General features: G+C 37.8%; 1 protein-coding gene across 1 annotated transcript in view; it reads right to left on the bottom strand.

The window, feature by feature from the left end:
* Nucleotides 1-16,016, bottom strand: part of LOC117384930 (receptor tyrosine-protein kinase erbB-4-like) — a 540,640-nt gene that overhangs the window by 72,282 nt on the left and 452,342 nt on the right. The window contains exon 18 of the mRNA XM_055228388.1: nt 1,285-1,407. Within this exon, the coding sequence (XP_055084363.1) occupies nt 1,285-1,407 (123 nt within the window). The remainder of the gene's footprint in view (nt 1-1,284; nt 1,408-16,016) is intronic.

Genomic DNA, 16,016 nt, shown 5'->3' with positions numbered 1-16,016 from the left:
AAATTAACAAAGATACATATATAAAATACATGCAAAAAATACATACAATACATATATAAATAAGATAAAAAATAAATAAATAAATAAAAAACATAAATAATATTAGATACATTTTGGTGATTTTGGAACAAACAAGAAAAAACGTAAAATATGCAACAACATATTAACATCAATATTAACAATGTATTATCTTTCGCTAAAAACTTGCCATGTTAAAAAATTTGAATAAATGACTGAATATGTCTACAGTGCTAGTTTAATCGTCAAGAATAACATTTTATACACATAGGATTCGGAAGAGTCGTGTAATAATTTTTGTATAAAACAATAAAAAATAAATTTGCTTCTCGTTAGTGTGATTTGTAGCTATTCAGTAGAGGTGCGGACAGCTCCATGATTCTTTGTTATGATGACGTTTACGCCGACGTCAGCTCCCATTGGACCCCCGCAGTTTTCTAACACGGAAATCAGTGGGCTTCTTTCATTTATTAAGTCGTTTTAGATGAATATTGCGATTTAAAAAGTGCAAATTGCAACATAATGATACACGGGCGTCCTAGATTGTAACTATATAACAGACACAAGTGCAATACGTCTGCTCTGTCTATACATTTGAGCTTCCCGATATTGGCCTATAGATTGTTGTGATGTCATCTGAAACTCAGCGATTACTGCTCCATATGTGCACAACCAACTCCCCCAATGTATTAGCTTCAAATTAAGACGAGATGAGCTGTGTGTCTGAAACGATCCAACTGTTATAGAAGAATTAAGATTCCATACCCCCAAACCCAATCTCATTTATTTATCCATAGAAAGCCTGTGGGACAACTGCACTGGAAAGTTTCAGATTTGAGCGAAATAATTCAACTTAAAAGCGCTGTAGCTAATTTTACTATGAAAAATATTACATTTTTTCATTTTAAACAGTTTACCTCACTTACCTTATGCATTCAGAGCATCCTAATTAATCACCATGATGAGTTTATAAGCACTTTTTGCAACGGAGCAGAGTTTTGCGGTGATCGTGAAGCTAACATCTAGCACGCTAACGAGCACTTCCTGATTATTGGATAGTAAAAAGCTTTATAATTCGATACAAACAGTACACAGTGGACTTATTTTGACCTCAAGAGCTGCTTATATAACATATCTGTACTGGGACGAGACACATTTCGCTCAAACGCGTGGGTTAAAATGGGTGCAGGGCCTTTAACGTTCATGGATTTGCTTCAAACTTGAGAGTCCTGAAAAGTATATATTTCAGTTTTGTTATTAACTGACCTTATAGACAGTCCCAAACGCTCCAGAGCCCAGTATCTTGACCCTCTTCAGCTCTGTTTCCTTCAGAATTCTCAGCTGTGCCTGGTTGGGAGCTGTTCCACTGGGGGTCAGCGGCTCCACCAACTGAAACAAACAAACAAAATATGATGAGTATTATTAATGTTGCTATTAACTTTTCATAGTATTTAAAGAGTGGCTATTTTACTTCTATGGGGTATTAACAGCTAACACATACCATATTTAGATCACCATGTTGCCTTGTATTGTTTTGAAAATGCTATATTTGCTGAAAACAACATATCAACATGTTTTATAAGTTTCACTTTCGTTTTTGATGCCCTGAGTCTTCCCTCTCTGCACTAAATCGCTCCCACTTCAGAGCGCTATCACTACACAATCAGCGTGCGTCGAACTAAAGCAACTACTGCACATCACACCAGGTTTGTGAAGTTGTAGTGTATTGCTTTTATCATGTATTTGTATCGCTAGATTACTTAAACTTTTGAGGATGGCATCTAAAACCTCTTCAGGCATGTTTTTGATGAGGGAACAATGTTAGAACATGGTAGAAACTCCAAAAAGTCCACTTTGCCTAATACCTCCTCTTTAAAAGTAGTGCCATAGAAATCTTACTCAACACTATGATTGAATAATGTTTTAAAGATGTACCAAGTAACTTTTCTGCTGTTGGTGTCCATTATCAGCTTGTACCCATTAAGATATTAATTCATTTTAGGCATTAATCTTATCTATTCCTGTGGAGACAAGCAGAAAACACCACCAACTTATGGCAAGTCACAAGTCAGATCATTGTAGAGGCAAGCTCGCTCACAGTTGGAATTAGGGTTGTCAAAATAAAAAGTAAAATGTATTATCATAGTATCAGTATTAAGTATTCAGTCTGTTCCCTAGTATTTTTAGTATTGTGACGACACTAGTAGGACTGCATGTTGTTCAAGACATTTATTTTTGTATTATTATTTTTTTTATATTAGCAACTAGAGCAAAAAAAATCAATTTTGATACTTAATAGACTCGATATTTGATACCAATTTTGATACCCAGAAGCAGTTTTTTTTAGACAATATTGCAATTTTCAAAACAAAACATAAAACTCAAGATGAAACTGTTCAGGAAAGGTCAATTTTTATCCAGTTAAATAATTTTTTATCAGCATCAATACCTGCTTAAATTACTATCTCGCTTTGATACTCATTTGGTATCGATTAGTACCTGATTTTCGATACTTTTGACAACCCTATTAGCAACAAAGACACCTGTTATAGAAAAAAAGCAGTATAAATAGCGAGTAAAGTGCCATATTGTGGAACATTCCAAACAAACGAATAAGATTTACAATCCGGTTGCTTTCCAAACACTAGAAAAGCTCCATATTGCACCTTTAATACGTTGTTGTTTTTGTCTCTCAATACGTGGCTTCATTCACAACAACATACAGCTTTCACTCCAAACCATTTCTACATTTTATTTTTATACGTTTGTTTATTTTTGCTCTCAGAACTCAATCACCATTTTTATGAAGACAAGATGCTTCTATTTATCCCTAATAGGAGAGATCCATTTTACACCGCGAATAAACACGCCGACGTCTGTCCAGTCCCGATATGAAAATTTTATGACAAAATGGCGAAGCCGAGTATTGTGCTATCACGCTCTGCAGAACCACACAGCTGTCCACACAGAGAGGGAAGAACGCCTCCGCCATGTTGGACCGGGACGGAGCCAGGAGCAGTGGGCAGTGGGCAGACGGGCACTACACAGACTGGACATATTAGAAACAAAGGATTCTGAAAATAAAGAGATGGGGGTGGACTTGTAAACACGCCAAAATGAAAGAGGGTGGGATGATAAAGGGACTAGTCAGATTTTGCAATGGAAGGACAACTTTTGGATAGCTATTGTTTGTTTTTTTCCTATTTTTGTGGGTTTAGTGAGAGGCTCAAAAGTTGGAGCGTTGGTCCAACAATAAAAGTCTATCGGCGCTCAGTGTGGAGGGAATGAATACAGCCCAAACCTGTATTATAATTAGAAAGAGACAGATATTTTGGTTGGCCGATATTTCGACTTTTTAGTGTATCAGCAATCGGCCTTAAATCTGTTTTGGTGAATCTGCTGCCAAAAAACCACACAAATATGAACAATTTTAGTAACATTTAATAGCGCTACAAAGAGTTAGCTGGACAAAACATGGCTACGCAGCTCTTTTACAGGTTTCTGGTTAAAAAAGGGCTTGGGGGGAGTTTGCAATAACATAAAAATGCATAATTTAGGGAAAATAATCCAAATCGGCCCAACATATCGACGCAAAAATATCTTCAGAGCTTATCGGCCATCGTTTGCCCTGTATTCTAAACAATCAGTGTCGGCATTGGCCATGAAAAACCTATATCAGTCGATCTCTAAATATAATAAACTTTGTCACCAATGAGGTTCAGCATTTGTAGTTTCCTCTTTTGGATATTTCTGATGTTCTGCTATGGCCCCGGTTTCATGGACTGCACCAAAACGAATGGGCGTGTGAGTGAAGGGGCGTTACCTTGAACAGCCTCGCTCCAGATTGGGTCTTTGGTTGCTATGATACTCACGGTCGGTATTCCTAATATGCAAATCGGCTCCAAATTCACCTCTATAACTGCTAGCCTCGATGTACTTCATTTAGGTCACTTAGTCTACTTCTTTACACAGTCTATGGCTCTAGCGGATACCAAGAGCTCCACAGCAGCGAGCTCAAAAACACAGTTATATATTAAAACAAAGAAACAAACTGTGTTACATGACGGTCCTAACAATATAACACTGACGTCAAAGGAGACAACAACAAAATTCGTCTATGAGAGCTGGAATCACACCACCAACCTGTGGATTTGTGGATCTGACCGCTCTACCAATGATATGATATTTATGTCGAGAGTGGGATTTGAACCACCAACCTTCAAATTAGAGGCCAATGCTCTACCAAATGAGCTACTGTCACATTATGAACTCAAGAATCCAAAATAGTTGGAAACCTCGAAAGTTATAACCTGGATCACATCAAATTGATATGTGGGTCACTCTGAATTCAGTTCTAGATGTTTATCAATCTGGAATGGCTATCGCTGAAAGAAATCGAGAAAAGGCGAAACATCATGTTAAGTATGTAAATCTGATTGGTTGAAGATGACAAATCAAACTTTAATTAAATCCAGTTGAGAGAAAAGCGCAGTCATCTTTTCGCAAACTAAATTTGTTTGTTTTGGTTCCGTTGGGCGCCTCACCTTTGCCTCCGCCCACATCACAATGCTGCTCTGTGATTGGTCTGAACCATTGGTGTCCCAGAAATTGCAACAGTGGCATCATGAGCAGATGGATTCTACATTTCTCTTCCTGTTCAGGTAAAGAGAGTTAGTTTCTTCTAATCCATCCATTATAAGCAGGGACTCCCAGACTTCCCTCATCCCAGACACTCCAACTTCCAGCTCTTCCATTGGGACTCAAAGGCTTTACCAAGCCAGCAGAGCGACATAGCCACTCTAGTGTGTCCTGGGTCCAGTGGCTCTTTCTTTTTTAGCATCACTCAAGGAAAAACTAAAGCTAAAACAGAACTAGAACATGGGTTTAATTTGACTATCACTGTCATTGATTTAATATTGACCTTAATACCGATAAGGAATGAGATTGGCCTTTAAGGAATTCTATAAAAGTTCCTAATGGAGAAAGCAGCAAGGAAATCATTCTACCATTTATAAGCATCTTGCTCAATGACACAATAACCAACGTCAAATAAATGGAGATTAAAATATAGTATGTATTGGTTTTCAGACTTCCAAATGAGACGCAAGAGACAGTTTTTCCCATTGATTACATTATACTTTGCCATGAAATATCCAAAAGGTAAATGCACAAATACTGAACCTGATCATTTCTTTTAGTGACTAGATTGAGTAACTTGTATTACAACAAAAATCTATGTTTTAACAATTGCTATCTGAAACCTAGCTATACTTTTTACGATAGTTCCCACTTCGTTTATCCAGTCTTGGGTCTAGCACGCAATGGTGGACAATTATTTGATTTACTTCATACGTTTTGTAGAAGAAGCAAGTTTGAATCCAATCTTTGACATCTGCTACCAAAGTTAAGCAAATGACTGAGAATTAACACATTAGCATGAGCAAAAACAACGCGTTTCGCCCATATCAAAAGTTGCGCATTGCTCTGGGCTCAGATCCAACATGTAAATTCAGAGACGCAGTGATAAAATATGGCTCCCGACTACATTAACAAGAAAACAATTAAGCAAATGAATTGTTGCCAGCACATGAGTTATGAATAAGTCATTTGGAATCACAGAGATATTGTTGTACGAGAGCTATGTCTGCAGGGCTGAGACTGACTGCGTGGGATCGCTGCAATAACATTTACATTTTTTAATATCTACCTGGTATTTGAGCCTATGCTGAGAAACCAACCCGCAGACTATGGTAAATATATAACTTTCAAATCTACTTCAAAGTTTAGAGACAGTTTGATCGTCAAGAATAGTGATGGGACTTTCGGCTCTTTTAGAGGATCCGAATCTTTTGGATCCGTTGAAAAGACTGGCTCCTTTATGGTTTATGTATGACAGAAGCCAATGTGAGAACTTATTTTATCTACAATTTAATCACAGGGAGAAATGAGCAAAGCTAGTATCTGTTTAAAATGGTTCAAACTGCGAGTGGGAGTGTGTTTACCCTTTGGAATGATCAAAGTTTAAACATGTATAAAAATTTGAATTAAAAAGAAATTTGGTTCTTTTAAAAAATGAGATTCGGTTGCAACCATTCACGTTAAGGAATTGTTCAAAAGAGCGACTTAGGCTTCGCCCCTCTCTCAAACAGGAAACACACTGTTCCACCTTGTGATGTCATGTGGTAATACAGGAAGTGCTCCACTGTGTTTTTAAACTCCATACACCTTCGCAGCTGCTGGAATTGGACTACCAACCTTTGCGCCTTGGGGTAAAAGCTCTACCACTTCTAGTATCTAGCATTTAACTTTAGTCAAGATTGATGGATAAGTGTCTTGTCCAAAAACATTCATAAGATTGTACTTTTTCAGAGTCGGAATTGAACTACCAACCTACACCTACGTATACGCCTAGAACACAGAACCACTTCAGTCCCTCTGCTAGTCTCAGCTGGTTTATTCTTATATTGGCATCCGCAGCACTACATACATGCTCCAGTCAAGGCCTCGAATTGATCCATGACATTGAGGAGTCTTGCACAAAGATAAAAAAAAACAAAAAAAACAGTATGAAAGAGCTGGAATCGAACTGACAACCTTCTGGCTTTTAGGTAGTCTACTACAGAGATCTAAACCAGTTTTTTCTTTTATCTCCACATTAACGTTTAGGGAAAGTCAATGTTGAACTGTCTTGCCCATGTACCGAATAACAAAAGTGTACAAGATCAGGAATTGAACTAGCAACCTTCTGGTTATAATTAAAGTGCCCAATGACAAATAAAGCAACGTAATAGCTGTAATTGAGCTGACAACCTTCGGGCTTTTAAGTAATATGCTCTACCAACAAGATTCAAGAAAATGTAAAGTGTCTTGTTCAAGGTTATACTTTTTCTGGGCTGGAATTGAACCAGCAACCATCTGGCTACAACAACAACACACAGGACCTGGAACCAAACTCACAACCATCACGACACTACATACATAAACCAATCAGTGTCTCTGATCAACATTGAGGTGTCTTGCACAATGACACAACAACGACGACGACAACAACGATGACGACAACAACAACAACAACAACGACAACAACAGTACACAGGACCTGGAAGCAAACTCACAACCATCAAGAAACTACATATATAAACGAATCATCTCCTTTGATCCATGCATAACATTGAGGTGTCTTGCCCAATGATACAAAAACAACAACAACAGTACACAGGACCTGGGACCCGGGATGAAACTCACAACCATCTAGCTCCGCGTCAACCGCTCCACCGCCGCCCCACTCCTCTCCGCCTGTTTACTCCCATATTAACATCCTTAGCACTACATACAAACCCCGATCAATAGTTTGGATCGATCTGCGCCGTAATGAGCCTATCGGCCTAGAGGGTGGGCCCGGGACCGCCGCGCCTCGTCGGGCCTAATCACCAGCTCTATCCAGGCCATCAAACAATATAACGAGCGCATATATCAGTACGCCCGCACTCACTCAGCCTGATGGAAAACCTTTTCTCCACAATGGGGCCCGCACGAGTACAAAGGATGACATTGCAACCCGCTCGGCAATGACAAGTGGTGTAATGGGGGGTGGTTATAGGGCCGGGCTGCGCGGGACAGATAGATCTAAGATGGCCGCCGGTTTATAGTGGAAGGATGTTTGACGTAAAGAGGGAAGAGGGAGAAGGGGTTAGGAGCGGGTGAAGAGGCGGAAGGAAGAAAGGATTAGACTGAAGGAGTTACGGAAACGCGAACGGACGTTGTATAATTTGTAAGTGTTTCGAAGTACAGTAAGGAACTTTTTACGGGATTCACTAGAAAGTTAAAGCTATACTTCGAAGCGTTCTCCACGGAGATAGATAACGTTTATGCTTCGGAAGATTCAATGAGTTCAATCAGCAGGGCGAGTAAGAGTCAGGTTTGTGGAGATGCAAGCTCACTCAGCGGTCTCATTTGTTCCCCCAAACAAGTTATGCCACGCAACGGCTACTTTGTATTGGTGGCTATGCTAGCAAATGCTATTTTTTAGCAATATGTTTTTTCACAATCACGTTTGGGTTAGGATTAGGGTTAGGTTTACGAACAGTTAAATTGGTCAAGGTTGGTGCGTAGGAACAGATTAGCTAGCTAGGTCTTGGCTGAACTGCTTTGGGGGAAAAATTATGCCGCTCAATAGAAAAACACATTTTTTTTCAGCACAATAAACCCAATGAAAATGAAACAAGAAAAAAACAACAACATGCTTTTATTTTAGTAAATTTGTTTAGCTAAAAAGTTACATACTGTGGCTTTATAGAGTCAGAATCACAAAATTCACAACTAGGAATTTCGGTGCTATGGTGCGACATCATAATTGTTAAATTTAACTATTTATATTTTTGCAATGAATGAGATAAATGTTGAATGTGTGCAAAAAAATCGTATTGTGTAGTTTAAAACAAAGAATGTCAAATGGTAATTAAAAGTGTAGTAGTTCTGGACAGTTTCAAATTCATTTTAAAGCCCCATTATGATAAGTTAACTTTTAAATCTCCCATAATGTTATTTGCTTATCACAAACACAAACACCTAGAGCGGTATTTTGTTTTATTTGCATGTTTCAGTAATTATGATCGTCATATCCCTCATAACATCTTAAATTGCTCTGTTCAAACTTCTGACATCACAAGGTGGTGATTCAGGAAGTGATGTATCCCTGCTATTGTTTGCCTCTTCTTGCAATGAAACCATGTGCACAGATTAAAAAAAACAAAAACTTTGTCAATAGAAAATAAAATAAATAATAAATAAAAAAATATAAAAACATTAAATATAAAATAACATTGTTGAACCAGCAAAAATGAAAATAAACATGCCATATTATTTTACTTAAACAAAAACAAAACAATAAAACTACTCAAATAGAAACATGTCTTTAGACACTAATCCAGTTTTTCTGCATCAAAACTCTGTATGTTAGTCTCTCTCTCCTGTCCAAAAGTCTGAGTGCAAACATCTTCACGAATTCCATCTCCAAATTACCACCAAATGATTGATTCGGGGGCACAAGAAAAACCCAACCAAATAACACAGTAATAGCAGCAGATGTTGACCGGCTTGCGTTAGTATTGTCTCATTAGCACAACTGCGAGATGGGGACATTGCAAAAAAAACAGACAAAACTGGCTTAGGTCCACTTTTCCGCTAAACTTGCCAATCCACTTTAGTTAGCCGCTAATAGCATACCGCGCGGTGCCAAATGAGCGCCGGCAGTAGAAGGTTGGAGAGGACCGAGCCCGCTTCACTGGGCAAATAAGTGGTGTGCCGGAGCCTGGAGCTAGCATACATTCACCGAATTACTGGCTATTGAATAAATAAACAGCGGCTAGCAGCGTCAACAGGAGCGTCGGACCTGCGGGTGGTCTATTTCTCTGTTTACATTGATAGAAAACAAGGCATTTAGTCGGTTAGAGGGTAAGACAAATAAAGAATGCGGTGTGTTTGTGTGTGTGCGTGTGTGTATTAATACCTAGTGTAGTAATATCGATTTAATTGTTATGTGTTTAAAGCACATGCTCTATGCTGCAATGTTTCCTCATCACAAACATACCCGGAGTTGTGTTTTGTTTCATTCACACATGTTTAACACACAAACTCTGCATATTTAGGCAGGTTTGAGTTCTTCTCTCAAACAAAAAACACTCGGTTCCACCTTGTGATGTCATGTGGTAAGACAGGAAATGCTCCACTGTGTTTTTAAACTCCGTAAACCTACTTTACCTTGCTAGAATCATTTCAGCTTTGGAATTATCAATCTCTACTGAACTAAGAGTAAAAAAGTAGCTGTTAAGTTGAAAACTATCACTTCATGATATCACAAGGTGGAACAGAGCATTTTGAGCTGTGAGTGTTACTCAAACATGTGTGAATGAAACAAAATGCAACTCCAAGTCTGTTTTTGATGAGGTAAGAGCATTATAACATTGGTTAAAGCTAAAATAGTCAATTATGTGTAACATAGGACCTTTAAAGGCGGACTATGTAACTTTTCTGGAAGAGGGTACACGCCATGTGCTTGTCTCCAAAGATGTTTTGGTTTGTTATCTGTCTCCGTGGAAACAAGCAGATAAAACCATCAGGTCGAGTTACGGGTCAGATCTATGCACCCACCCACACAGTAAGAATGGATATGTTTGAAGGTGTTTATGCATTTATTTATCTATCCAACATATAACCTGGAATTGATTAAATCCCAAATAGAAAGTTGAGTCATACTGCGAAACATTTCAGGAAAAGCGATGTTAGTTCTATGGAGAAAAGCTTGAGGCAGTGTGTAACATAGTGAGTCATTAAGATCTCCATGGAAAGTAAAGGTAATCTGAAGTAAAAGTGTCCAAATGTGCACCCTGGCCCCTAACCCCTCATTTATGCCACAGCTCTAGACTCTTTAGCAGACTCCATCGTGCACTCATTCACACAACAATTTGGACACACAGCTCACTACTTTTGGGTGACTCTGGCTCTGGGTGAAAAAAGCCCGGTGAACTCTGATAAAACTTGATTTCTGTCATAAATAATGATCAGATTGGACTGGCACAAATATTTATGGACTAATAATAACCATGCACGTTTTTGTCAAGCCGGACCTCACGTAAACGGACTGGATTTTAATCATTTTTGTCTGAGATGTGGAAATGATCACTCTTTTAACAGTTCAAGCCACCTTAAACGGCTAACGCTAGCAACTTTACACAGCAGCGGTTTATTTAAGAGTGTTTTATACATAATCAGGATCAACAATGCGATAAACCAGCCCTTCAATCTGCTTCATTTAGTCGTGTTGTGTCCAGTTAAAGACCTGTCACCTTGCTATTGTTTTGTCCAACTCTCGCAATGCATTGTGGTCTATATTGTCCAGTTTAGAGACCACAGATGCCCACTACTTTTCAAGGTGCATTGTGGGAAATTTTGAGTGCACTACTTTTTCACCAACTGGACATTCTGATACAACTAAAAATGGCGTCGCCCCTAAATAGTGCTCTAAGTAAAGAATAGTGTGGACATATACACAGACAGATAAAGTAAAATGAATTGCTCAACTTAGATTGTTACTACATTTACTTACTCAGAACATATCCTATACAGTATAATGCGTAGTATCAATACTTCTTCAAATGTGTCTCTAGTTTCTCTACTTGTTTTAGTACTGAAGTATCTGGATTTACACTTTTTGAAAACCCCATCCCTACTTCTGCAACTGCGACTGCTTAAATCATAGTGCATTTCAAGATATGTAAAAAATATATATATAAAATGACATTATGCAGTGGCAGTTGAATGTCACCAAAGCTTTTTCAGTTCATCTCAGGTAAAACAGATTTCTAAGATTTCCCATAAGCTATACTCCTATATCATACTTACTTTAATCCCGCTATAAAATCCTCAAATTCCTTTAAACCGTTTTATCTTGTATTTTGCTCACCGAGGCCGTTCCAACTTCTTAGCTAAACTTTGAAACATTGGAACCTTGGCGTTGGTACTTAGCCAAAGCAGTGAGCGCGAAGTGGAAATTATGCACGAGCCGCGTCATCCATCGATTTAGCCTTGAACGGAGCTCATTTTGTGGGGCGCTTCGGACATCCGGCCCCTGGTTAGCATTCAGGGCTGGACGTAGGCTTGGAGGTTACTGCGGTATGGGTCATCACCTTTGTGCGGATACATGCACTTTAATTTTCTTATGCAATATTTTCTTAAGTGTTTCGTTCACGTTTTTAAATTTGATGATGTTATAATTTCAGATGGAGGACAGGGGACTATATAATTCTATGGGACAATCGCAAATTTTGGAAGAAATTTACAAATTTATGATCCACAAAGAAGACCTATCGTACTTGTGTCTGGTATATAGTTATAATCTACGACACCTGTGGATCATTAAGTTATATTTTGCACATTATAAATCGCGATATTAATCTAAAAAGACTTAATAAAAGAAACAAGTACGTTAAGTTCTGAGTTAGAAAACTTCAGTGCCCAATTGGAGCAGAGGTCGGGGTAAACGTCATCACAACGAAGAGCCGTGAAGTTGTCGGTACCTGATAGCTGTACTGAATTTGTACCAAAATGACTACGCGACGAGGCCAAATCCTACGTGTATCACCAATTCAGAAAATAAAACTGAAGAACAAAGGTCAACGTGGAGGACCTGGAGGCATGTCACCCGCTTCCAAGGAGAAGAAAGGACGACAAACCAACAGTGATTCTAAGGTTTATAAACAGAAAGCAAAAGATTGCACTCATGAAACAAGGACGACTGTTGAGAGGCACGGAGGTCTACATGAACGACCATTTGACACCGAGGAACGCAGAGATCGCTAGGAGGGCCAGGCAACTCAAGAAACAACGGCTGATCCAAGGTACATGGGTCAGGCACTGTAAAATATTTATAAAACTCAATGGCTCACCAGAAGAAGCAAAGGTGCTGGTGGTGAAGGCCCTTAGTGATCTGGATCATTTCAACGGAGCCCTAGTGACCTCTGGGTCTCACAAGGTATGATATCTGTCATATCTATCACATCACTAACTGACATTAATCTTTACTACTTTAAAAACAACAATGACTTGTCACATAACGTTACAGCAAAGACTGAATAGCCTGGATCTATCAGAACTGGAATTGTTTGGCTACACAGAGTACAATGAACTGGACATGGAAAATGAAATAGACCCTGATAACTGTTTTTTCTCTTCTATAAATGTAGATAGCAAATATTACACAGCGCATGAATTTGAACACTCTATTAAATCAGACGACAAACTCTCAATAATACACTTCAATAGCAGAAGTATGTATGCAACCTTTTCTTCCATTAAAGAATACTTACTGTAGTTTACTGAGTTGCTATATATGTGCGTAAGGAATTGAAGTTTAAAGTAATTGATAATTTGTCAGTTGTAGTTGAGGACATCTTAGAGTGTGTATCAGTTGAGATTTGTAATTTAAAGACAAAAAATGCTGTAATCGGCTGTATATATCGATCTCCTGGCACAAATGTTTAAGTATTTAATGACTGGATAGAAAAAAATGTTCTCTATGAGCAATAACAGAAGAATTTACATATGCGGAGATTACAATATCGATCTATTAAATCCTGCTAAACATAAATTGACAGACGACTTTCTTAACAGAAGACCCAGCCGAATTACAAATCACAGTGTTACCCTTATTGACAATATTTTTACTAACAATGTGAACAATAATATTAGTGGTCTAATGATCTGCGATATAACAGATCACTTACCAGTATTCCTCTGTTGTGGCGAAAAAGTTAACAAGACTGACAATGTGGATAATTCTACATATAGAAGAATGCGTCCGATGACACTGTCAGATTACTGAATGATGACCTTAATTATCAGGATTGGTGATCAGTATATTTGGAGAACAACGTTGATAAAGCCTACAATAATTTTTTAGATATATTTCTGTCATCATATAATAAACATTGTCCCGTTCAACAATGTAGAACTAAAAAGAGAAAACCAAATTGTCCTTGGCTAACAACAGGGCTACAGAATGCTTGTAAAAAGAAAAATTATCTTTATAGACAATTTTTAAAATTGAAAACGAAGGATTCAGAAAGAAGGTACAAATTATATAAGAATCAGTTGACAGATATCATAAGAAACAGTAGAAAATTGTATTATAATAAATTGCTCGAAAATAATAAACATAATGTAAAAAAAATGTGGGGTATATTGAATAGTGTAATCAAAGAAGGCTCTAATAAGCATTCGTACCCTGATTATTTTGTTGATGAGAATGTTGTGATAGATGACATGCCCAGCATTGTTAACAACTTTAATATTTTCTTTGTAAAAATAGGTCCCGAACTTGCAAAAAAAAATTCCAGAAACAACCTCCACAATACAAGATGAAACACTTATCAGAATCTATCTAAATACATTTTTTCTTTCTCCTGCAACTGAACTTGAAATTATAACAATTGTAAATTAATTTCAAAACAAAATGTCAACAGATTTTTATGATATTGATATGACTATAGTTAAAAAAGTTATTAATGGCATTAGTAAACCACTGACATATATTTTCATTCTATCATTTCTAATGGGATCATTCCCAGACAATATGAAAATTGCCAAAGTAATTCCACTCTACAAAAATGGAGATTTGGAATCATTTTGGAATTTCGTTGTATAAGGGTGACAGCACTGGGTGATCTTAAAATAATTAAATAATGTGTATATGTGTGTACAAATGCATATATATATATATATATATATATATATATATATATATATATATATATATATATATACGTAATATGTAATTTATTTTGCTATATGTAAATATTTGTTAAGCTCCGGGATCAATGTACAAAAGTAACCACATAATTTTTGAAGTTATGATATGATCAGGGGTGGGTTAATATAAGTTTTTCTTCTTCCCACTCCTTTCCGAGAGATGTGCTTTTCTTTTGTTTACAGTGTACATGTAGTAAACATGATTATTCTTTTCTCTTGGCACTAACTCGAAATAAACCAATCAATCAATCAAGTAAGTACAGAACAGTAGGCGTAGGCAGGTAGCGGTGAAAAGGAGGTTGATCGACAATATGGCGTCTTGAAAATAAGCGATTAAAAATTGCTCAGGCATGCACGAATCACTCCAAATACAACTTCGAGAGGGTAAATGAGATGGAAACAACTATATTAAACTCTGAAAAGTTGATTTCGCACAATAGGGCTGCTTTAAAGTCATTTCAACTGACAACAATCACGTCTTTGGGGTTGAATAATGGCACCACTTTTATGCTAACAGAGAAGACACTGAACTTCATGCCAGTTCTTCTTTCATGTGGATAGGCCCAGTGATTACAGATATTAACCATAAACCAGGTCAACAAATCTGCAATCTGATAGTCAAACAGCAAATTCCATCAAAGTATTCGGACCTGTCTCCAGCTCAGTTAATTAAACCGTCTATATTCTACAAAGTCCTGATGTCATGTGAATGCAACCTATTACGCATTGACCATTGGTAGATCTTTGGTCTAGTCCTGGAAGAGTTAACAGCCAAGACCTGGTTCATCCTTGTCAGTTTAAATAAAGAGTACTCCCACTACACTTATTGTTAACCGATTATAATCCGATTTCTCCAAATAACTGGTTGCGTAACTCTTGTCTAGTGTTTACAATGTCAAGGAAAGCAAATATATATTCATTGGCTTAAAGTGACTGAACAAACGTCCAAACATATGTCTAATATGTTCCTGTCTGTTTCTTACCAATGGAGTTGAATGCCTCTTTTAATTTTATTGGCAGTACTCTGATTACAAAAAGCATTATCCAGTTCTAATCTAATTAGAGAAGTTTGATTAACAATCTCGAAACCCAACTGTTCTCCAGTTCTTCACCTTTGTGTAGCTAACAGCGCTTTCTCGTGTCACAGCTCCCTTCTTATCACCTACAAGGCGCCATTCTTTGCTAACCGTCGCTTCTTGTTAGGCTAACTCGCAGGTAGAAGCAAGTCAATGTTATGGACAGCTGACAACTCTCCTGACCGCCAACATCCATCTCAGTCTGCCTTTTGACCGCTAGCGTGGGAAGCAGGGTAATGTAACCTAGGTGATATGCTAACGTACTTTCATGCTAATGGAAAGGGAGCATGCTGATGAGTCTATATAGTGAATCTACATAGGGAAAGTGCCTTGGAGGGGGGTAAAGAAGTTCAGATTAAACTACGTGAGAGTGGTGGACAGAAAGGATAGAAAAAAAGGAGGTAAAATTTCAAGGGAGTCTTATCGATTCTAGTAGATGAAGAGTGAATAAGTAAATAGAACACAAGCAAATGTTTGCATGGATCATAGAATATATACTGTATAGAAATGGACAAAGCTACCCTGCTAGCCGCGTCCAAATAGTGACAGTGAGCATGGGCGCAATTCATCTCCATTGAATTCACTTTCTATTGCAAAACCGTCGCCTCTCTCTCTGTA

The sequence above is a fragment of the Periophthalmus magnuspinnatus genome, chromosome 2 (assembly GCF_009829125.3).
Source record: "Periophthalmus magnuspinnatus isolate fPerMag1 chromosome 2, fPerMag1.2.pri, whole genome shotgun sequence".
NCBI classification, from domain to species: Eukaryota; Metazoa; Chordata; class Actinopteri; order Gobiiformes; family Gobiidae; genus Periophthalmus; species Periophthalmus magnuspinnatus.
The sequence above is the reverse complement of the archived record's forward strand: the minus strand, read 5'-3'. Positions and strand labels throughout refer to the sequence as shown.